This window comes from Lemur catta, chromosome 1 (genome assembly GCF_020740605.2).
Source record: "Lemur catta isolate mLemCat1 chromosome 1, mLemCat1.pri, whole genome shotgun sequence".
Classification (NCBI taxonomy): Eukaryota; Metazoa; Chordata; class Mammalia; order Primates; family Lemuridae; genus Lemur; species Lemur catta.
Genome location: NC_059128.1, coordinates 90,021,792 through 90,047,294, shown reverse-complemented (window position 1 = coordinate 90,047,294; position 25,503 = coordinate 90,021,792). Strand labels below are relative to the sequence as shown.

Genomic DNA, 25,503 nt, shown 5'->3' with positions numbered 1-25,503 from the left:
ACATGTATTTTCTAACTTGATGTTGCCACACGGGTAACTGAACTTCTGTTTATTTTTTTTCATTGATTTAATCTTTGTGCTTTTAAAATTCATCATTTTTAGTTCTGCAATGTTTAATCCACTGTTAATCTCATGATTTTACATATTGTATTTTTTTAATCTCTAAAAGTTCTATATGGGTCCTTTTTATAAATTCAATTTCTTTCTTCATTGTGTTTATATTTTCCTTTAAATACATGAATATAATATTTAAGGTCCTTGTCTGCTGATTTGACATCTCTTAGTATTTTTATTATTTGAATTTTATCCTGGCCAGAGATCATATTTCCTTGGTTTTTGGCATGTCTAATAACTTTTTATTAGATGCTGGATGTTATGAATGCTGTATTGTTGAATGTCTCGATTTTCTTGTCTTCCTTCAAGGTGTAAAGCTTTTAAACTATAATTGATTAGTTTGATAACTTTAAGTCTTACTTATGGGCTTTTTATGACAGATATAGACTAGCTTTTAATCAAGGGATAGTTCAATCATAATATTAGTATTATGATGTGGCCTCTTTGGGGTCTCCATTGATCACCCAGAACTCTCTACTTTGGCTGGTTGAATTTGAGCATCTTGCCCTTCGTAATTCTGGGAATTACTCAGTTTACAACTGCTGTGTCTATATTTGCTCAAACTCATTTTTTTTTTTTGAGGCAGAGTCTCACTCTGTTGCCAGGGCTAGAGTGCCGTGGTGTCAGCCTAGCTCACAGCAACCTCAGACTCCTCAAGCAATCCTTCTATCTCAGCCTCCTGAGTAGCTGGAACTATAGCATGTGCCAGCATGCCTGGCTAATTTTTTCTACATATTTTTAGTTGTCCAGCTAATTTTTTTTCTATTTTTGGTAGAGATGGGGTCTCGCTCTTGCTCAGGCTGGTCTCGAACTCCTGAGCTCAAACGATCTGCATGCCTCGGCCTCCCAGAGTGCTAGGATTACAGGCGTGAGCCACTGCGCCCGGCCAAACTCATGAATTTTACCTTAGGCATGTTTGGCCTAATATTAAAGAAAGATGGCAAGGCGCTGTGGCTCACGTCTGTAATCCTAGCACTCTGGGTGGCCGAGGCATGCAGATCGTTTGAGCTCAGGAGTTCGAGACCAGCCTGAGCAAGAGCGAGACCCCATCTCTACCAAAAATAGAAAAAATTAGCTGGGCACTGTAGTGCATGCCTGTAGTCCCAGCTACTCGGGAGGCTGAGGCAGGAGGATCGCTTGAGCCCAGGAGTTTGAGGTTGCTGTGAGCCAGGCTGATGCCATGGCACTCTAGCCCGGCAACAGAGTGAGATTCGGTCTCAAAAAAAAAGAAAGAAAGAAAGAAAGAAAGAAAGAAAGAAAGAAAGAAAGACTACCAGGGCATTATGTTGAGCTCTTTTTCTGCATCACTCCCTCCTGTCTGGAACTCTGTTCTTCAACTCCCAACAGTTTCAGCCTCTCTAAGTTCCAGTCTCTGTCTTTTCATACTCAGCATGTGAGGCTCTGATTATGTTCCTTTCCCTGTAGCCACCATTAGGAAAATGCTTCCAGGCAAAAATATGGAGCTATTGTAGAGTTCATCTTGCTGTTTCTCCATTCTCAGGGGTAACAGTTCTGTACTATCTATTGTCCATTGTTAGAAAACAGTTCTTTCATGTATTTGGTCCATTTTTTTAGTCATTTATGGGGGACAAGTATGGCCCTTGTTACTTCATCATGATCAGAAATAAAGGTGTGCTTTGTAATTTAAAAAAAAATTAAAAACAGCTTTATTGAGGTATAGTTGACATACACTAAAACTGCACATAGCTAAAGTAAGCACTTTGATAAATTTTGACACACAGGTGCATGCACGTATACACACAGGTAAAACCATCACAATAATCAAAATAAATGAACATCTCTATCATTTCTAAAAGCTTCCTTATGCTCCTTTGTAATCCATGTTTCCCATCTACCCCATACCTCATCTCCAGGAAACCACTTATCCACTTTATGTCCTATAGGTTAGTTTGCATTTTCTAGAATTTTATATAAGTGGAATCATAATTGTCAACTCATTTTTACCTGGCTTCTTTTACTCACCATGCTCATTTTAAGATTCTTCCATGTTGTTGCATGTAGCGATAGTTCATTCTTTTTCACTGATGCGTAGTATTCCATTGTTTGGCTGAACCACAATGTGTTATGCATTCACTCAATGATAGATATTTGGGTTACTTTCAGTATGGAGCTTTTTCAAATGAAGCTACTCTGAGTATTTGTGTACAAGTCTCTGGGTGCACATACGCTTTCACTTCTCTTGGGTAAATATCTGAAAGTGCAATAGTGGGTTGTGTGGTTGGCGTGTATTTTAACTTTTTAAGAGACTGCCAAAGTATTTTCAAAGGTGGTTGTACCACTTTATATTCACATTAGCAGTCTAAGAAAGTTCCAATTGTTTCATATCTTTAATCAACACTTGGTATTGTCAGTCTTTTTAGTTTTAGCCATTCTAGTGGGTGTAATGTGGGTATCTAATTGTGGTTTTATTAATAATTTGTATTTAAGGAATAAAGATATTTAACATCTTTTCATGTGCTTATTTGTCAAACTTTGCCAATTTTTAATTTTTTCCTTGGTATTGTGGTAAGAGTTCTTCATATACTGATATATATTAACGTAAATTTGACTTGTCCTTTGTCAAATGTCTCAAAAATATTTTTCCTTCAGTCCATAGTTGGCCTTTTCATTTCCTTAAGTGTCTTTAAGAGTTTAAAAATTTTAAACTTTAGGAAAGTCCAATTTATTGATAATCATGTTCATGGATTAAGAGGTTAAATATTAAGATATTAGTTCTCGCCAAATTGATCTATAGATTTAATACAATTCCTAATCAAAATCCCAGAAGACTTTTCTTACAGAAACTGACAGTTCATTTTAAAATTACCCATAAAAATGCAATTATATATGACCAATAGTAGTCAAAAGAAAATAGAAGAAAATATTTGATTACTCCTCTCCTGCCACCTGGTTTCAAGACTTACTATGAAGCAAGAATCAAGATGTTATGATATTGACATAAAGCTAGAACAATAGGGCTGGGTGCAGTGGCACATACCTATAATCCCAGTGCTTTGGGAGGCTGAGAGGCAGGATCACTTGAGCCCAGCAGTTAGAGATCAGCCTGGACAACATATTGAGATCCCAGCTCTCAAAAAAAAAAACCAAAAAAAACCCAAAACAAAACCCACAACCAACCAAACAAAAAAACAATAGCTTGGTGTGGTGGTGTAAACCTGTAGTTCCAAATACTTGGAAGGCTGAGACGGGAGGCTCCCTTGAGCCCAGGAGTTTGAGGTTGCAGTGAACTGTGATTGTGCCATTGCACTCTAGCCTGGGTTAATAGAGTGAGACCCTGTCTCTGAAAATAAATAAATAAATAAATAATGGGCCAATGGAATGGAATAGAGAATCCAGAAAATAAAAAAACACTCATGTACAGGCAATTGATTTTCGAGAAAGGTACCTACATAACTGAATGAGGAAAGGATAATAATCTTTTCTACATAATTGGATAGCCATATGCAAAAAAATAAATTTTTTATAGGTCCAAGGTAGGAGAGACAAAAAATGAACCTTGACCTTTACCTCAAACTATACAAAAATTAACTTCAAATGCATCAGAGACCTAAATATAGGAACTGAAACCATGACACATCTAGAATAAAAGAAAATTTTAGTGATCTCAGGTTAAAAATTTTGATTGGATATCAGAAGTATAGATGAAAATTTCAGAAATAAAAGAAGTGGTTCCAAAAGGAGAGAGGTCTTTGGAACATATTAGATTTGTAAATACTTACTGAATTTTGTTGAATGAAATACTTATGAAGGGGCCAGGCAGGGCGGCTCACATCTGTAATCCTAGCACTCTGGGAGGCTCTTCGGGAGAATTGGTTGAGGCCAGTTCAAGACAGCCTGAGCAAGAGACAGACCCAGTTTCTACATAAAATAGAGAAATTAGCTGGGTGTGGTGGCAGAGTCCTGTAGTCCCACCTGCCCAGCCTCCTGCCCAGCCTTAGTAGGAGGCTGGGGCAGGAGGATTGCTTCAGCCCAGGAGCTTGAGGTTGCAGTGAGCTATGATGACGTCACTGCACTCTACCTCTGCCTGGGGTGACAGAGCGAGACTGTCTCAAAAAAAAAAAAAAAAAAAAATCTACCATGAGGATCAGGTAGTTGACTACTATATGGTTGAGAGTTAATTGCTTTTTTTACTGCCTGGGTTGGGGGGAAATCTGTCTTTATCAAAAGTTGGTTCATGTGTTCTGAGTTAAGTCTAGATAAATGTGAATCAATATGCTAATTCTCCTCAATCTTCTTAACTTTGTAAGAAGTAGCTTAATGACATGAATATACATAGCAGAAAGACTTTGGTCTAATATCAAAGTTTATTGAAATAAAATATAATCTATAATAAAAAATACTACAGGTGTTATTCACTGGTTACAGTTTTAAGTATAGTAACAAAAACATCCAACATTTTAATCCAACAATGACACTATCCTTGTGGTACAATAACAAACATGAAATTAAATGTTGAATAATACTGAATAATTCTGTGAGAAATATTTTATACTTTCTCATCTATGTTCAAAATGCCTTTTTAGGAATATCCTCCCAAGGTGTAACTTTTGAAACTTAAGACACAGTTTTTAAAGAATTAAGTAGTTTTACCATAATTAGCATTTGAAACAATAAATTTATTTCACAGAAATTCAGTTCAAGACTAAGCTGGGTAGATGGTTTTAGGTGTCTTTATTAAAAAAATGTATTTCAATGCTCTTTCCTATTAATCTCTAGAGTTGCTATTATTCTTTAATTGAAATTAAAGCTGGTCATAAAGCAAAACAAATAAATTGTTTCAGAAGTCAAAAGGGTATTAAGATAGAAAATGAAAGGAGGAAAAAATAAGCACTCATATACAATCTATATATATTTAAACTCTTTGAGAGCTCAGTTGGCCAATCTTGGCCTGGCACAAAGAGATCTATGATATGTCATAGCAAATTCTTTATCCAATTAGTCCAACAGTAAAGTGGAGGAAGAAAACTTGTTTCACTTTCTGGCTATATTTCAAGATTATTTTTCCTGCAGTCATTACACCATTCCACTTGCTACTCCCCAAAATATGTGCCTCAATCCAATTATTCTGCACAGTTCAAGGAAAAATATTCACATGCACTAGCTTTAGGAAATTACTTTCAGAGTACCTCTGAAGTTCCACAAGCAAAAATTATCCCTTTTGCTGACTACTGTATAGCAATTATACATCAATCTTTTATTATATTGTCCTACTTGTAATGTGTGGATCTGTAACAAGTTGTCATGTTATTAAGGAAGACAGTCTTTTAACAAAAACCATTGGAGGATTTTAAAAACCTCAACTTTAAACATCTGTAAAGCTAAGATACCCTACATATTGTGGGAAAAAAATGGTTATTTCATACAAGTTGTATGTGAAAAAGAACAACAAAAACTCTTAACAAAGTTGAGAGACATACAAGACAGATCTTCAAAGATTAAATACTAATCTTAGTCTTAAAACACATTGCATTAGCGAGAACTGTTTTGTAGGGAACTTCAGCTACAATGCCCATTTGGACAGGTCACTGATTTGGGAATTTAAGAGAGCATTTCAGTTTCCTGACTTTCCATTAAAGCTGTAAAATAATTATGAGAGCCAAAGGAGCCAGGATCACCTTCCACAGAATTCTGCTTTGTGCATCCTCTAATTTATGAGGCATCCTTGCCTCTCAAAGCAGGATGTGACAGTGTGGACTAAAGTGGTTATTAAAGTTAATGGTGACAAGTTATTAAGTGGTTTGAAGAAATCCTTAGAATATCAGATAGAGAGACTTATTGTAAAATAATAATACGTCTTTTTGTTCTTTAAATCTAAATGTGGTTCCAAGCTTAGGTTTTATATTTCTGACATGGTATCTCAACACCTTCTCTGGGATAGTACCATGCCCTAAAAAATATGTTTTAGGTAGACAAGTCTAAATCTCCTTTCTCAGGATGATAGGACAAAGCTGAACCTGAGGCAATAGTTGAAGAATTTTACCCTGTTTTTCATGTTTAATTTTCTTGAGATCAGAAAAGTGAAATTAGGAACTAGAATCTTTCATGTAAAAAATGCATCACAATTTATTAAACTCTAATTTCTAACACGAGAAACACTAGGATTAAGAGACACGAAATAAAATTTAGATAGATCTTCAAAATAAACTAAGCTTACCAGAGTCCTGCAATTTGTCTCTTACATTCCATTATCTCTATTTTGTAATTTATTTTGTCCAATAGGCCTTTGATTTTAAAATTTAGTTTATTTTAAACTGTTACCTGAGAAGAGTAACATCCATTCTTCATGTTTTCCCAGCAGTTTTATAAGTATTGGACATCACTAACAAAAGACACTAAATTATCAGAGAACCTAAGAACTCTTAGGATTCCAATGAATTCATTTACTATTTTCAATCATTTCTGAAAGGAATTTAACTGCACATTACCAAATAATATTTTATACCGAAAAACACAAATAGTTCAAATAGCCCTAAAACGACAGTACTTGAGATCTAAATGAATTCCACCTATGCAAAAAAGTTTATACTGCATGTATTGGTAATTGGATGCCACAGTACTTTATTCCATGAAGGAGAAGGCAAAGAGAATCTAAATTAGATCTGTGAAAGATATCGGGGAAAAAAATATTAGGTCATTATGAAATGTCTGATTTCCTAAAGTACTAAGTTTGACAGTTGTCTCTGACACTTTGATACTTTTCATTTTTTTTCCTATTGTGAAGGTACACCCTCAGTCTTTCAAATGCACGTTTTGGCTTGTGATTATCTTTCATATTTTTTTAGAGCAATTTTTGTGAAACCATGGATGAGTAAAAAATTTGTATTATTTTTGCATATGAGTTCCATCATGGAACCAATGCAGTACAGATAGCTTGAAGTATTATCAAGTGTTTGGGAAGGATGTGACTAATGAACGCAAAGTACACCGATGGTCTGAGAATTTCCATTCTGGTGATTTTAATTTTGAAAGTGAGCCATGTGGGTGACCTGAGGCCAAGGTGGATAATGATGAGCTGAAAGCTGTAGTGGAAGGGAATCCATCTCAACCTATGCGTGAATTAGTAGCAAGGTTTGACATTACTATTGCAACAATATTGGATCATTTGAAACAAACTGGCAAGGTAAAGAAGCTGGATGGATGGGTACCACATGAATTAAATGAGTGTCCGAAGAGACATCATCTCGAAGCTTGCCTTTCTTTGCTGTCATGACATTAAGGTGAAACATTCTACACTGTATTATGTGTGATAAAAAATAGATTCTTTTTGACAATTTCAAGCATTCAGCACAATGACTAGATAAAGATGAAGTGCCAAAACCCAGTCCAAAACCAAATGTTTATCAAAAAAAGCTAATGGTGTCTGTCTGGTGGTCCAGCGCTTGCATTATCCACTATAGCTTAATGAAACCTGGTCAATCGATTACAGTGGATGTCTACTGCAACCAACTGGATGAAATGGTGAGGATGCTTGCCACTAAGCAGCTGAGACTGGTCAATAGGGATAGGCTAATCCTCTTGTAAGACCACATGTCACAAAAAACAACGCTGCTCAAACTACAGAGGCTGGACTTGGAAACTCTCCATCAGACCTTGCACCAGCTGACTACCACTTCTTCCAGGCTTTGGACCCCTTCTTGCAAGGAAAAATATTCAATTCTCAAGAAGCTGCGGAAAATGTCTTTCACAATTTCATCGTCACTTGCTCTCTAGGCTTCTTCTCTGCTGGCATAAGCAAGCTACCATTTAAGATAGCAAACCTGTGTCGATAGCTTAGGCGCATACTTTGATTAATTGTACTGCTTCTTGTTTGAGATATAATAAACTTTTGATTTGAAATCAGACATTTCATACTTAATGACCTAATAGATTTTAAATGCTTTTGAACTTCCAAAATACTCTTGATTTTGACCCTATAGTCTACAGAACACAAAAGCAACTGTAAAGTATATTTTAGAAAGAGATGATGCCATAATCAAAGACAAGACAATTCTACAAATTTTGACAGCATTAAAAAAAACTGACTTAAGACATTATGTCATTGGGGAAAAAAGTCTGCACATCCAAGAGCAAAAGATGTGTGATATTTGTGACAATTTAAATACTTTGTGCTTATACTATGCCCTTTTTTAATAAAGAGCATCCTTCACATATTTATAGAGTAAATTGAGGCACAGAAAGCTTGCCCAAGGCAAGACAGAAATTCAGGTTTCGGGACACAAAATTATTCAGAATTTCACATGTCCAATTTCTTTAAATGTAAATTATAGACTATCTTTAATGCCTCCATCTTATCAAACACTAGTAAGTTTACAATTATAAGTTGTATGTCTAAGAACTGTGTGATAGGTAATGCCTATAAGCTTTCCTTCATGTTTTAAAATAAGTGGTACATGAAATAGGAAAGTTAATCAAAATGTAATCAATTTGCTTTTTGCTTTCTTTAAGAAAATTTAAATAAATGAGAGTGAGGACAGTTCTGGAAATTCTTGCCTAGATTTTTCTCCAGCAGGATTTTACAAATATCTGCTTCATATGCTAACATTAATTTATTGACTACAATTATTCTTTTCTTAAACATTTATTTGTCTCCCAGTTCTCTTTCCTCTCATGATCTTCTGTCTCTTAGTGAACTGAGTTTATGATTCATTGAAAACAAAATGCTAACAAGGTTTTGTACAAGTACAAAATGGTTAATCTTGGGTTCAGTCAACTAATCTGATACTAGCTTCCTCAGTTAAGCCAAGATCAAGAAGTATGAGGAAGAATTTGAAACATAATATGGGATAAGTAGTGAAATACTAGGCATGTAAGACAATTAAAAAAGATATATTCCAAAGCCTAATCCTAAACTTAAATCTATGCCTCATTCAACTACTAACTAACCTGACCTTGAAACATGAAAGAAGTTACTTCAACTAAGTACACGGACCAGTGTACAGCCAATGCCAATGTTAGTGACCCCACACTGCTTAGTGTGTGTGTATTCTTAAAATGGTGATTCTTAGAATTTGAGGGAAAGTTCCGATTCCTTTGAGAATCTCATAAAAGTCATGAAAACTTGCATCAGAAACATACACACACTAAATACTTTTAAGTGTGGATAATCTACTATAAGTTACAGCATTGTTGATATGATGGGATTAGACATGAAGAAAATTTTCCTGTTGTTAATAAAGACTGGCCACTAACCTTAAGGAATAGGCTTTGAAAGTAAAAGGAAGGTGCAGTGACCATATCCATTCATTCATCTGCTTCTTTTGCTAGGTCTAATGGTGATTTGGTTACTGCAAATGTGCCCCTAATCTAGCCTATAAATATTAAAAACAAAAATGTTTAAATTCTAACTTCTGCTAGCAGTGTACATGTAACAATTTTCAAGTATTACAAAATACTGTGAAGGAAAGACTTTAATATACCACTAACATATTCCCACTAACATATTCCTATGTACCCAAACCAGCAATGAAATGCATGAATATATAACTTACCTCGAGCAAAATATAAAAAAATAAAGACACAATAGCTCTAAATTCTTTATAACCCTCAAGGACAGGAAACCAGTATCTCTGAGAAGTTTGTTTTAATAGAATTGAACATGTAATTTTTCTCCCCACAGTAATCAAAGCGAACATTTTATCATTATTACTCTTGGTATATCAAACTGAATTCCAGGAATGTTAGAAAGTCTGACTTGGAAATATTACATAGAAAAAGGCTGAATTAACAAACACATTACTTTTTTTAGTTTTTTTCTTATAAGTATACATTGACATCTACTTATCTGATAGCAGCACTGCTGGTTTTGAGGTTTTTTTTTTTTGTTTTTTTTCCTTCAAGAGGGAATGCAGAATGGCAGTATTATCTTTGGAACAAATTAAGAAGATAGTAACAAATAACAGAAGAATAACTTCTACACATATATTTTTCAAGGGCAATAGATAAGCATATAATTATGAAAAAATATGCCTCAACTATGCTTTTGAAAAATTTCTCAAGGTTTACTGTTTTGTTTTTATTATTAAAATATAATTCACTATCACTACTATCTGTTCTGGGAAAAACAAACCCCGAGGTTTGACTTTCCTCCTTCAACCAATAGAGTGATATCAAGAATAAACTTGGATTGAAGTCAACCTGTTTGAGCCAACAGAGTTCTGCAGTATATCTGATTATTTTACCAATGTAGACAAATTCTGGGTTATAATCAAGATACTCACCAAATATTTTCTATCAAAGTTTTATACCCCAAACAGGTTCTCTGATGATTTATCATGCTAGCATAGGAAATTTGGAGAAATAACAAATGTTATAACATAAGTAGACATGCAATATAGAAAGACATAAAAGATACAGCTTGACCCTAGATTTTTCCCTTAGAATAATTCCTTCCATAAATAAGATTTTATTTTTTACATAGAGACTCATCCAGTAACTGGTCTTGGATCATGGAGAAAGTTAATGACATAGCTTAAAAAATCTAGACCACACTTTTATGTACTTTTTTGTCACCCCAGACCACAAAAAACATTCTCCAAGTGGATGCTCAGGTCAGATTATGATGCTCTTCAATAAATTTAAGGAAGCTTAGAATGTAAATCACACAACTACTTGCAGCAGCAATAGTCTTTCAAAAATGACTAAAACAAACTTTTAAATATAAAGCATATAAAAAGGACTATTAAGGATAGTTTTCTAAACTATATCTAAAAATACAGGAAAATATGTGTTGCCTCATAATAAAGTTAAATAAATATTCTTTCTGAATCCTATAAATACTATAAGATGTTACAGGTTTATTTGGTTCCCATAAATTATAAAATCTGATTGCTTTTACATAAATTCCTTCAAATTCTTAGCTACTCTCAAACAGCTTTTTATTGTCTTTTCACTAGACTCAGAGATTATCTCTAACTTCCTTTCAGAAATGTGCTTTTTTGTTGTTTTTTTAATAAGTATACTTAGTTTTCTAGCAATAAACATGATTTAAAATTTAAGGTTCAAGGTAATTCTAGAAAAAGGTAGACACTGAACTATCTGCTTTTCTACATCCCCATATTTACAAGGCCTAGCATCCACTGTGTTTCCTTATTATAGTCACTTATCACATTGTCAATAAATAGTAACTGTGGTCCAGGTTACCTATATTAAAGATTTCAAAATTCCTCAAAATTTTACAACACTACAAAATCATTAATATCTGATTTTGACAGGTTATAAGTAATAGTGTTATGTAATTTTTTGCTATTGGAAAAGAAATACAAATCTTTATTTTTTCTATCTAAATTAAATCTTAGCTCCATTATTAGTTCACAAGGTAATATCTAAAATGTACATTCCTAAAGAAAGGTAAAGCTGTTCAAGGGCTGAACTAGTCCAATATACAATTAAGGGTTATTTATTCCTGCTATTTTTTGTCTTTGTTTTTGCTTTTTAAATTCCTATATTAAACCCCTGGTTTCTCATGGGTTAGATCATAATTTAACATTGTAAAAATTTCGGAAACTATTGTGCTAATATTTAAATTTCAGGAAGGAATCAGCTTAAATCAATTACCTCCATTCATCGTTAGAACAGAAGATAAAATAGCTTACTAACTGATATGAGTTAATGAATGTCACTATGACACAAAATTTGCTGTGATTTGCTTATTTGGCTACAAGTGCAGTATTTTTCATGAATGACAACACACAGCATTTCCAACTTCTGTAACATGAAACTCCAGCTCATAAAGAGTGTATTGTGTGACTTGAAAAAGTCTGATTGTAACTAAGTAACAACCTTTCCCCTGAAAAACATGAACAAAATCCATTGGGAAATCAGGCACAGACGGTATTTATCGGTTTTTCTTTCTTTCCTCCTGTGGTTTTGTTTCTCAAGACATATAGGTGGTTCCAACAGAATCCAGTGTTTGTTACAAAATGACACAGCTATTTTTTTCCTTTTCTTTTTCTTTATCTTTTTCTCGAGGTTCCTTCCGTTTACGTTCAGTATTCCCAGATTGTCTTCCACTTGATGGAGAGGCTTGTGCTGGCTGGGTCTGCTTTAAGAAAAATACACGGGAAGAAATTACTCTAACTATTCCAAGGTGCTTAATCATAGTTATCTATAGAGAAAGACCCTAAGAGTGAAAGAAATCATTAATGGAAAAAGAAGCTACTGGTGTATAGATTTGTTATGTATTACACGGTATTTGAGCAATCGCCTCTACCATTCTGGATATAACTTATATATTCATTATTCTAAATAAATGGAATTTCAAATAACAAATAATATGTAAAATTACATTGCCTGAAGTCTTAAAGTTAAGAAATATTTATGTTAAAGTTTAGAAAATGCTAAAGAAAGTGACACATTTCAGTAAACTGTAGCTCTTCAAGACTTCATTAAATACCCATAATAAACAGATTTTAAAAGGAAAAAAAAAAAAAACCCTGAGAACTGACAGTGTGGAATAAGTGTATTCTGTGAAGTAAAATACCCCTTGAGTGAAAAGCTAATCATAATATGGTAGAATTTAACTATTAAACTTGGGGTGGTCAATATTTAAGTTAGAAATAGAAATCTTATGCTTATTTTAATGGGGATTTCTACATTTAGGTTTTATTTCCTTTTTGTAAAGAATCCTAACAACAATAATACACACACACACACACACACACACACACACACACACACACATATTTTGAGACAGAGTCTCGCTCTGTTGCCCGGGCTAGAGTGCCATGGCATCAGCCTAGCTCACAGAAACCTCAAACTCCTGGGCTCAAGCGATCCTCCTGCCTCAGCCTCTCGAGTAGTTGGGACTATAGGCATGTGCCACCATGCCCGGCTAATTTTTTTCTGTATATATTTTTAGTTGTCCATATAATTACTTTCTGTTTTTAGTAGAGATGGAGTCTTGCTCTTGCTTGGGCTGGTCTTGAACTCCTGGGCTCAAATGATCCGCCCAACTTGGCCTCCCACAATGCTAGGATTACAGGCTTGAGCCACCGCGCCCGGCCAACAATAATATATTTAATATTTAGTTTTATCAGAACTTAAAGGGCATCTTGTTTTCTTGTATATCCAAATGAAAATTTCTTGTATACCTAAACCAAAAGGAAAAATTCTGGCATAGTACAGTTAAACATAAAAGAAGGGGAATACTTTTTGATTTAATGAAATGAGACTTAACATGTAGAATCCCATCATCATATTTTCAGTGCTTAAAACAGTTAACTGGGGAAAGTGAAAAGTGGAAAGGTGCTAACCTTTGCTGAATACCTAGTACGTGTCAGACATTGGGTTAAGTACTAGCATTATTTGTTCTTCACCACAAACCTAAGAATTGAGTATTATCTTCTGCTTTACAGATAGGGAAAAATGAGGTATAAGACTTTGTTCCAGGTGTTGCAACTAGGAAGGAGAGAAAGAAGGAGGAAAGGAAAATCCACATCTATCTATCTGGCTCCAAAGTCTATGTTCTTTCAGTGTGAGCAGTACCTCACACTGCCCTCTAGTTGCTAGAAAGGACTTCATTCAAATTGGTTTATTTTCTTTGCAGATACTAGGAACTTAAAGAATAAATTTCAAAATCAGAACCTCAGGAAAAATAATTTTATTTAAGTGAGAAATAGAATAGTCACAAACTTGGGACAATGTCATAAAATCAGGGTGCTAAAATCCTAACTTAATTGAAGAGTCAATTCCTAATTAAAAATTTGTTATCTCAAGCAGAAGTTTCTTTATTGCTAAAGTGATCATCATATTTAAGAATCAAGAACACTAGTTTTTACCTGGGGCTGTGTAGAAGCAGAAGCAGAAGAAGCAGAAGCAGAAGCAGAAGCAGCAGCAGCTGCTGCTTGTTCCTGTTCCTGATAGTACTGAGAAGCCCGCCTATCCTCTTCCTCTTGGAGTTTCTTTGCTAGCTCCAGATCACTGATTCCTTCTGGAATTTGTTCCCAATTGATCTCTTGGCTCTGCTGTTCTTGTTGTAGAGATAATGCCATGAGATAGTCCTAAGAAATTAAATTATGCCCATCATTAGCCATGAGATTTTACACAAGAATTAATAAGTGCAAATATACATCTTATATCGATAAAGCTATGAGGATGGTTTTTAAAAAATATACCAGAGGTTAAATATTAAAATGAAAAGTTATCTAAGTATTTCCCTTGGGGAGCTATGAACTTATTTATTTCAGTGATGTCATTGTTCTAAATATTTTTGGAACTCATTTGAAATTCTTTCTAGAAGCAGCAATATAATGCACTCAGGAAAGCTAAAAAAAAAAAAAAAGTCCCCCCATTTACAAAAGAAACATATGCCTGTAGAAAATTCAGACAAAACAGAAAACCATAAATAAGAAAGTTTAAATATATCTTCAAGCTCACCCAGGGACACACACACACAAAAAAATCACCATAATATCATTACACAGAGATAACTACTGTTAACAATTAATATCAGGCTGGTCAAGGAATTAATATCATTCCTGTAACCCCAGCACTCTGGGAGGCTGAGGTGGGAGGATCGCTTGAGCTCAGGAGTTTGAGATCAGCCTGAGCAAGAGTGAGACTCCATCTCTACTAAAAGTAAAAAAATTAGCCAGGTGCAGTGGTGGGCACCTGTAGTCCCAGCTACTCGGGGAGGCTGAGGCAGGAGGATTGCTCGAGCCCACTGCACCCTTGCTGGGGCGAGAAAGTGAGACTCTACCTCAAAAAAAAAAAAAGAAAAGAAAAGAAAAAGAAAAAAACTCCAATATCTATTCACCTAATATTTTCCTATATACACATACAAAATGAAATACATCTCCCCACCCTCTGAAACTATTGTAATCTGTTTTCTTTTCCATTTAATGTCATAGAAGTCTTCTGTTTTTAAAAAAATAACTTTGCCAAGATTATTTATTAAATATTCTTCCAAAAGATTATTTACACACTCAGATTATTTCCTATGAGAAAAAGTGGTGCATTTTGGTCAAAAGTTATATTATTTAACTTGAAACCCACCTCATTACAAGTTAGTGCTGAATGAATGAAACTTGACTACTCTGTGCATCTTCCCTCCATCTACCTTCAAAATAAGAGAATTTTAAATAACTCAGAGCACACATAAAAGTTCCTTGTACTATGAATGCCATGACTGTCTTACTTTGATATCAAGAATTTGTCTTTCAAATTTTTCTCCTCACATCTTCAAACTCTCTTTATCAAACCCTATGGTCTTGAATCCACCTCTTTCTTGCTACTTCCACTGACACCAATCTCAACACCTTACAATTTGACTACTGTGACAATCTATTGCTTTGCCTCTGCTCCAATATTTTTTACATATAATGGTTAGGAAAATCTTAAACACTTCGCTTAAGTAACATTTAAAAAACAAGGCCCTTGTATAGTTTCTGCAGGAAAATGAGCACATAGACTATCACCACTGTTTTTCAGTCCTAGGAAGATTAGCATCTGTTTGAACCAATATTCTTTTGCAGACTTATAGCTTGCTATGGAACTTAACATATGGCTGGCCATGGTGGCCTCACACCTGTAATCCCAGCACTTTGGGTGGCCGAGAGGCAGGAGGATTGCTTGAGGCCAGGAGTTCGAGACCAGCCTGGGCAACATAGCAAGACCCTGTCTCTACAAAACATTAAGAAAAAAACATCAGCCAGGTGTTGTGGTACATGCCTGTAGTACCAGCTTCTTGGAAGGCCGAGGCAGGAAAATTTCTTGAACCCAGGAGTTCAAGGCTGCTAGTGAGCTATGACGACACCATTGCACTCTAGCCTGGGCAACAGAATGAGACCTTGTCTCACAAAACAAACTCCCTCCCCCTCAAAAAAACCCCCAAACAACCCAAACAACCCAAAACTTAACATATATTAATAATATTAGTGGGTCAAATATTTGCCTCCCCTACTAGACTGAAGCATTTTTGAGGATAGGACTGAATGATTCATTTTTGTATTCCTAGGACTAGTTATTGTGCCAGGAATAAAATTGCTCATTGAATATTGGCTAAATTAACATTCTTTGTGCACTTAAATTGTTATCAGTGAAATATGTAATAACTGTTTAACATAATCATGTTTCTGCCTCAGTCAGGGAAGAATTCACATCACCATCACACTTCTAAGTAAACACGCTTATGGCTCCAAGCCTGTCCACCTATAGCAGGCAAAAATCTCATCTATCTCAGTGCTAAATGAAAGTTCTACTCACTAGTGCAGCTCCTGCTGTAAGTACCTACTCCTCCTTACCTTAGACTCTAAGGCTTAGAATACTCACCTATTCTTTACCCAGTACATGCTATCTTCTAGATTTCCTCTTTTCTACTTTTTTTGACTAGTCAAAATATATCTCAAATATGTGCTCATCTCTTCATCTCTACCACCCAAGGCTAAGCCATCCTCACCTCTTGCTTGGACTATTGGTTTCTGTTTGGACCTGCACACTTCCTATGCATTCTCCACATAGCAGTCTTTTACAAAGGTAAAGTACATCATGTCACTTCCATGTTTAATACTTGGCATAGCTTCCCTACTGCAATTAGTATAAAATTCAAACTCCTACCCTGACCTTCACAGTTCAATATGATCTGGCTTTCTGAACCAAACTGAATAATTAATGTACATGCAGAACGATCACTTATCTATTCAAGAAGTATCAGGAAAATTTCACAAGTATATTAATGAATTAATCTTTAGTTCAAAAGTTTTGGATAACCGAATTCACATTTGAAAAAAAAACGGGCACTTTAAACAATATATGAAGAAGACAAAACAAACTTACCTGATCTATCTGATCTTGTTGTCCTTTGTATACAGTTTCAGGATCTGAAGGAGGCCGCAGACGAAATTCTGAGTCACAGAAATTTCCATCACCATCCACATTGTGTAGGCTTTCCCAAACAACTTTTTCTTCAGTAAGAAACCCCTGATCCGTTACCAATAAATACAGTTGACCCTTAATAAGAAATAACAAAAGAAAATGGAGTGTTAAATAGATTAAAACCAGTTAATATACTATTTAAAGAAAATTTTATAATCTGTATGTTTAGAGCATATTAATTATTCCTACTATTTAGATCTGCACAACACAATAACTAGACCAAGTAGATATCTTATTTGCTCAAATCCACCTGGGTTTGTATATAGTTTATAATTTACACAATATAGTATAATGAGAAATAGGAGTTCTTGGCATATTCAACTAATATATGACTTATAAACAGCTTCGAGGGTGGTATTTATGATCTCATTTCATAAAATAGAAAACTACATAACAATTAGGACACAGTCACAGAAAATGACTTTGCCTTTTTTAAAAAAATTAAGTTTATGACTAATCCAATCCATATTAATTTTTTTCTCTGCACCATTAGTTGCTTTTGCTCTGTACACTCATAGTACTTTGTATCTACTTCTACTGTAGCACCAAATCACTGGGTACTATGATTGTGTTTTCTTGCCTCATCTTTTAAATCTCTGAGACCAGTCATGGTGGCTCATGCCTGTAATCCTAGCACTCTGGGAGGTCGAGGTGGGAGGATCTCTTGAAGTCAGGAGTTTGAGACCAGCCTGAGCAAAAACAAGACCCCGTCTCTACTAAAAATAGAAAAAATTAGCTGGGCGTGGTGGCATACACCTGTAGTCCCAGCTATTCAGGAGGCTGAGGCAGGAGGATCACTTGAGCCCAGGAGTTTGAGGCTACAGTGAGGTATGATCATGCTACTGTACTACAAATTGGGCAACATAGCAAGACCTCATCTTTAAAAAAAAAAGAATTATAGTTAATTTTGTTAGATGCATTAATGATACTGTAGTTTGAAATAAAATTTTCTTTAGAGATGCATATTGAAGTATAAGCAAAAATATAAAAATAGATGAAAATAGCATAATGTCAAAACTGTTAAATATAAGTCTTACTGCTGTTCTGTAAGTTTGTTATTTTTCATTAAAAAAAAAAAAAAAAGAAAAAACAGCGTTACTGTTTTGGTTTGGTAGTTACTATGGTAAACAAGGGCACTTTGGCCAGGTGCCATGGCTCATGCCTGTAATCCTAGCACTCTGGGAGACCGAGGCGGGAGGATCGCTCGAGGTCAGGAGTTCAAGATCAGCCTGAGCAAGAGTGAGACCCCGTCTCTACTAAAAATAGAAAGAAATTATCTGGACAACTAAAAATATATAGAAAAAATTAGCTGGGCATGGTGGCGCATGCCTGTAGTCCCAGCTACTTGGGAGGCTGAGGCAAAAGGATTGCTTGAGCCCAGGAATTTGAGGTTGCTGTGAGCTAGGCAGATGCCATGGCATTCTAGCCCGGGCAACAAAGTGAGACTCTGTCTCAAAAAAAACAAAAACAAAAACAAAAACAAGGACATTTCCCCTAGTGACTGGCCACCAGGATAGTTGTTCCCATTTATCCCTTCTGTAAGAATACAATTACTTTAGAGAAGAATGATGTTTTATTTGCTTAATGCAATATTTATCTCTATAAATTTGGACAATATCATTACCATTATGTCCATAATACTATCATGTCCCTAAACTCCTTTGTTCTTATACTCTGTATTGCACCCAGTTAACAAACCTCAAACCTAGAATGACAAACTAGTCACCTTTTCTAATACCTATACTGTGATAAATACTCCTACAGAAAAATCACATAAGTGGCATATTCATGTCCAACACTGCCATTGCCATGTTCAGTATTGCCTGGTGATTCTTCCTGATTTCTCTAATCCAAGCTTTCTCCCATGTGCTGTAAGGACTATTTATACTTTACTTCTTCAAATTTATAGTTTATTTCTTCAAATCTGAACCCATACCTTCCCACTCCTACTCCATCCCAGTAAATGATCTTGCCTTCAAACAGTACCTTTCTCTACTTTCTGCTAGCAAATCTACAAATCTACCTATACTCAGTCTATTCCTTCACTGCTTTACAATACAGAAGTCCCTTTTTAAATCAAAGGTCAATCCCCTTTACCTATGAAAGTTTCTATCTTTTTTCTCATCTTCTTAGGAGCCTTCTAACATTAATTATCCCCTCTACTGAATCTTTAACCTTTTTCTATTGAATCCTTCAATATTTAAACATGACGGCTGGCTGCAGTGGCTCACACCTGTAATCTCAGCACTTTGGGAGGCCAAGGAGGGAGGATCGCATGAGGCCATGAGTTTGAGACCAGCTCGGGCAACAGCAAGACCTCGTCTATAAAAAAAATTTTTTTTTTTTTTAAATTAGCTCGGTGTGGTAGCATGTGCCTGTACTCCCAGCTACTCTGGAGGCTGAGGTAGTGGAGCTTGTAGTAAGCTATGATTAAGCCACTGTACTCCAGCCTGGTGACAGAGTGAGAACCTGTCTCTTAAAACACCACCACCACCAAAACATGACCAAGTTTCTCATGTTAACAAAATAAAAACATTACTTTCTCCAAGGGAGGCAAGCAAAACAAAAACAAGTTGGGCATAAGCCCAGGAGTTGGAGGCTGCAGTGTGTTATGATCATGTCTATAAACAGACACTGCACTCCAGCTTGGGCAACATAAGGAGACCCAACTCTAAAAACAAAACAAAACAAAAACAAGAAACCCTCCTGAGGTGTGGAACTATCACTATGAGCTATTATGTTTATGCCCCCTTACAGACAAATTCTTTCAAAGAGTTGCCTACAATCTGTTTCTATTCCCTGACATTGTAATCATTTCTTAACCAACTCAAGTTGGGCATCTTCTGCTGCCATCATTCTACCCTCCAACCCCACTCCTACTCTCCTCTACTGCAACAGCTCGTGTTCTTAACTTACCCATCTTTTCAACAGCATTTAACAACTAAGATCTCCATCCCTCTTGAAGCACTCTTTCTCCCTTGGCTCCAAGATACCATATTCTTTAGATTTTCCTCTTATTCTCTTTCTCAGTCTACTGTGCCAGTTCTTACTCCTCTAGCTAATCCTTAAGTATCGGTATGCCTCAAATCTCTGTCATCCTTCTCTTTTCTTCTCATTCCATATTTTTCTTATAAATTTTATCTTCCTCCCAAATTACTATCTGTATACCAAAATTATTCCAGTATCAAACAATTTACCCAACATTTTCACTTGGAGATCCCAGAAGCAGCTCTAATAGTCCAAGGTTCATCTCATGGTATCTTTCGTCTCTTCTAGTATTCTGTTTCAATAAGTAGTTCTACCATTCATCCAGAAATCATTCTTTCTTTTTTTTCTTCCACATATTTCATTGTCAATACTTATTTTTTTTAAAATTTTTTCATTCTTTCTTTTTTATTTTTCTTTTCTTATTTTATTTTGATGATTAGAATCTCCAATCACCAAATCTGGTTGATTGTATCTCATAAATGTCTTCAGAATCTGTCTACTCTCCATTCCTTTACCAGCCTAATCCAAGTCACTATAATCTCCTGCTTGGCCCCCTGTAATAGTCTCCTAACTAAATCCCACATCCACTCTTGCCTCAAAGTCCAAAGCACCTTAATGTTGTGCAAAGAGCAAGGAGACGCACATCACTAGTGATACACTGTTTAGTCATAGAATAAGATTTATTGAGGAAATCTTAGAAGCAGAGAAACAGCAGAATGCACACACTCCTTGAGTTAGCATTATCTCATAGAAGGGCATGCTTATTCCAGACACAGACAGATGTTAGAAAGTGCTCTAGGAGAGGCACCCCCCTCCCCAACGATATAAGAAGATTGGGAATACCTAGCTGACTAGGAAAGGACTTCCTGGTCAGGAATATGGCCTTAATAGAAAAGGGAGCACCTGCAGCTCAGTTTTGGGAGGTTGTTTTCCCACTAAACTCCCTCACTCCTGCTCACTCTTGAGACAAAAAGAGAACAAAAAGAACTATTAGAGCCATCAGGAGATCAAGGTCTGTTTCTCCTCTTAGGAATTTATAAGATCTAGTACCTGCCTACCTATCTGCCTTACTTCATGTCTCTTATTTGCTATGCTTCAGGCACAGTGACTTTCTTTTAATTCCTTAAGGAGTCAAGCTCTTTCAAACCTCCTCAGGGCCTTTGCATACATGTTCCATCTGCTTAGTTAACTCTTTTTGGCTAACTGATTCAACTCCTAGAAGGTTCACTTTTCAGGTCTCAGTTTAAATGTGACCTTTCCAAGGAAGTCTTGAGATGTGACGTCCCCAACTAGGTTACAAGTCCTGATAAAAGCGTTCACAGTTTGTGGTATGTATCCTTTACAGAGTGTATCTCAATAGAAATAAATTAATAATTATTTGTTATCTGCTCTTTACCAAGCTAGGAGGTCCTTAAAAGACAGAAACCATAGCTGCCTTGCTCATGGCTGTAGTTCCAGTACTTAGCTGAGCACCCAGACATATATGTATTCAGTAAATATTTGTTAAATAGATGAGTCCTGAACTTGGAGAGGTCAGGTAAAGCAAGATGATTTAGCAGTATTCACTATGTAGCAATAATTCTAATTCTGAGGTCCTCCGGCCTTAGATTTCTAAGGAGTGTGGATGATTCTGGGCCCATATCTAGCATACATCTAGCTAAAATGTTGGAGCAAAACAAATGAACTGTTGCTATAACTAAGATAGGAATAGGAGAGCTAGGGCTTTAGGGTATTCTTATATAAGCAAACAAATCCTTATTTTCTACTACTTTGTGTAATTTATTGATTAAAATGTTGAAGGAAATATCAAGCTGTAATTCATGACTCCAGTAAGCTACTTTCATTTAGAAAAAGACAACACATTTGCATGGAAAGAAAACTGGCAACTAGAAACTAATGAATAAGGGCTAAATAAGGATAATGTGGCCAATAACAGCTAGAGAATTGTTAGAGCAGTGATCCTCTACCTTAGCTGCACATTAAAATCACCTGGGGAGCATTTAAAAATACTGATGTTCAGGTCCCACTTCCAGAGATTCTAATTTAATTGAGTTGGTGGTAGGTTCTGGGACTGCCATTTTTAAATAAGCTCCCCAGGTAGTTTTAGCATATAATCTGGGTTGAGAAACACTGGTTTAAGGAAAGAAGTAATAGCTTTATTGAAGAGTTTAGATTTGCAATGCTTCTTAAAAATGGCTGAAATTTGAATAGGCAAAAAGGAGTGAGAAAAGCTTTCCAAATAGGGATTAAGGAGTAAGAAATGGCAATAACAATGTGGAAATGAGAAAGCATAAAGTATGTATGGGATGGAGGATTATCAATAAATAGATACCAGTTTGGCTGAGGCAAAGGGTTGGCATATGGGAATAGAACATATCTTGCATTTTTATCCTCTAGGCACTAGGTGCTGCTGTAATTTTTTTGCTATAATATTGACATGATCAGAATACTATTCTGCAAAAGTCTAGGTATAAGTTGATGAACCCCTGAAACTAAGGTGTAAAAACAGAAAGGATGAATACAAGAGACAACAAAAAGGGTGAATCTGTAAGATTTTTTTGACAGAGCCATAAATGGCACTACAAGAAGAATATAAAGTCATCACTGATAACTTTAATAATAGCAAACACTATCAGAAAGGCAAATCTCAATCCTTTCTTCTAAATTCCTTTAGCACTGAAATATAAAATTCTATCATTAGAAGTTATATTAGTTCTATCTCTAAGGTTTACCATTTTTATTTTCCTTAAAAAGACAATAAATACTTCTTAATGCAGTAATCTGTGAAAAAGATTAGAATTAAAAAACAAAAACTGATTTGCGGTAACACTTCAATTGCTAATCTATTCCATCCTAAAGAAGTACTGTATTTAATAATTACCTTCATAATTTGATGGTTAAGGAATATTATGCTTAAATCTTTTATTTTGAAGCAGATAAAAAGATATCTCTAAATCAAGCTCTTTTGATTTAGAACAATTAAATAGGTATTTCTATATCATACCTTGTATTTGGTCATGGTGCTAAAATGATTATTCCGAAAGAACACACAAAGTTCTCCTTCCTGAACCGTTGAAGTTAGTTCACATAATCCATGGTATGTCAGTTGAGTGGCTGTGTTATTTAGAAACTGCTCAGCTACAAAGCCTATGGAACCAATGCATAATATTAGATGGAAGAATAAGTTCAAAATTAAAAATTTATTTTTTATTTACATTGTGTTCCAAGTATGGAGAAAAGCCAATCATTATTAAGACTTTTCCTACTATTATATGACGGCTCCACATTTTAAATTTTGCTGTGGAAGATGTGTCTATACACATTCCCATACTAAAAAGATATGTAAAGTTTTTTTATCAATAAATGCATTTACTTATATTTCACCTACTTCCAAAAAGGATTTCAGGTAGCTCATAATAAAAGACACAGACACAATAAAACTAAAATCCATTAAAGCAAATAAAAAGGCAGGTGTTAGGCAATTTACATAGTGGGTAGGAGAGAAAGATTTCAGTCAACAGCTACCTCCCCAATAGCCAGGTGTTTAAAAATTAAAAGTAGCCTGAACAAATTGAGTTACTTAAGATTTTACAAAGATCCCAGATAATTCTCAAGTCACAAACTGCTCAATTCTTGCTTTAAAACTAAATGTAAGTATAAGACTAAACTGAAACCAATGGGATAAATGATGCCATTTTTATCCTAATCTTCTCCAACATATGCCACTCATTATGTAGATAGATCATGTTGAAAAACAGAAATTATCTTTTGTTTTTGAAACAAAATATACAGAAGCTATCTGGGGTATAATTTAAAAGCTATATGTACAGTTGATCCTCATTATTTGTGGGTTTATATTTATGAATTAACTACCAGCTAAAATTTATTTATAACCCCAAAATCAATACTTGCAGCACTTTCATGGTCCTTTGTGGACATGTGAAGACTGGCAAAAAATTGGAGTTGCCCAATGCACACATTCCCAGCTGGGGTCAAACAAGGCAAGATTCTACCTTCTTGTTTCAGCTCTCCTACTGTAAACAAATGTGCTTTTCACTATGTAGTGCCATGTTTTCCATATTTTTATGCTTTTCCTGGTGGTTTTGCTGTTTACAATGGCCCCTAAGCATAATGCTATAGTGCTGGCTAGTGGATAAAAGCCTCATGGAGAAAATACACATGCTAGATAAGCTTCATTCAGGAATGAGTTACACAGGTTCAGTATCCCTTATCTGAAATGCTTGGGACCAGAAATGTTTTGGATTTCAACTTTTTTCAGATTTTGGAATATTTGCATTATACTTACTAGTTGAGCATCCCTAATCTGAAAATCTGAAATGCTCTAATGACCTTTGAGCATTGCATTGGTGCTAAAGAAATATCAGATTCTGGAGCACCTTGGAGTTTGGATTTTTGGACCTGTAGTGCTGTTGGCTATGAGTTTAATGCCAATGAATCAATAATATACATTAAATAATCTGTCTTTAAACAGAAATGCATAAAATAAGGTTATGTATTGATCAGTTGATGAAAATGTGAACAGAGGCTCCCTCGAACCTAGTTCTATATTTTCCCTAGAAGCAGTGGTTCAGTATTCACAAATTCAGTGTTCATGGCAACTTTATAGAATATAGCTACTGTGAATAATGGAAATCAACTGTATAAATATTTTTTAAACTTGTATTTCTCCTTTCTCTTCCTCCTATTGCTCGCTTCATTTAGTAGGGAAGAAATGACTCAGAAGCAATTGGATGGGTGGGGAGGGAATACTCTAAAAAGTTTTATAAGTGATCTGAGAGATGTAGATGTAGGGACTAAAGATGAAGCTAATACCTCAATAAGAAATTGAAAATAAATTTGGCAGGGCCAGAAATAACTGGATAATGTAGGTTTATTCCATTGCCTCTCCTTCCCTTGGTGTCAAGCCAAAGCACTTCAAGTTGAAAAGTGGTTGTAAAAAGTTACCAGTACATCACACTATCCCCAGCACTTGGTTATGGTAGAAGGAAAAGCACAAAAATTATAAAGAGAGCTACAGACAAAGGAAATTTATAGCATACCTGCAACTTCTTGGGTTTATAAATTTACAAATAAGGGCTTTCCCCATCTCATTATTATTGTTACTTTGCTAAGTATGTAAGTTACTGAGTAGAATGTATTAGTTATATACTAATAAATAGCACTTATACATAATATTAATAGCATTTACTATTATATTAATATATCATTTGAAAAGCATGTGCTGCTATGCTTGTGCTGAGAAGTACCACTGTGGTATCTAATATTCATGTTTTTAAATGCTTCCTTCAGAAAGTTTTTTTTTTTTTTGAGACAGGCTCTCATTCTGTTACCCCGGCTAGAGTACAGGGGCATGATCACAGCTCACTGCAACTTCAAACTCCTGGGCTCAAGTGATCCTTGTGACTCAGCCTCCAGAGTAGCTGGGACTACAGGTGCACACCACCACATCCGGCTAATTTTTTTTCTTTTAATTTTTTGTAGAGACAGGGT

General features: G+C 35.3%; 1 protein-coding gene and 1 pseudogene across 3 annotated transcripts in view; both read right to left on the bottom strand.

The window, feature by feature from the left end:
• Positions 1 to 4,420: 4,420 nt before the first annotated feature.
• Positions 4,421 to 8,162, bottom strand: LOC123634130 (annotated as a pseudogene). Its single transcript, XR_006733871.1, has 2 exons — positions 7,821 to 8,162; positions 4,421 to 6,758 (listed from the first exon to the last, which is right to left on the bottom strand). The product of XR_006733871.1 is annotated as an uncharacterized LOC123634130 (transcript).
• MINDY2 (MINDY lysine 48 deubiquitinase 2) overlaps positions 8,142 to 25,503 on the bottom strand; it is a 67,958-nt gene continuing 50,596 nt past the window's right edge. The window contains exons 6-9 of one of the 2 annotated variants that reach the window (XM_045530274.1): positions 22,997 to 23,139; positions 16,906 to 17,079; positions 13,911 to 14,132; positions 8,142 to 12,175 (exon numbers count right to left, since the gene is read on the bottom strand). In XM_045530274.1, the coding sequence (XP_045386230.1) occupies positions 12,047 to 12,175; positions 13,911 to 14,132; positions 16,906 to 17,079; positions 22,997 to 23,139 (668 nt within the window). In that variant the 3' untranslated portion in view covers positions 8,142 to 12,046. The remainder of the gene's footprint in view (positions 12,176 to 13,910; positions 14,133 to 16,905; positions 17,080 to 22,996; positions 23,140 to 25,503) is intronic. The other variant, XM_045530283.1, reaches the window with a different exon arrangement.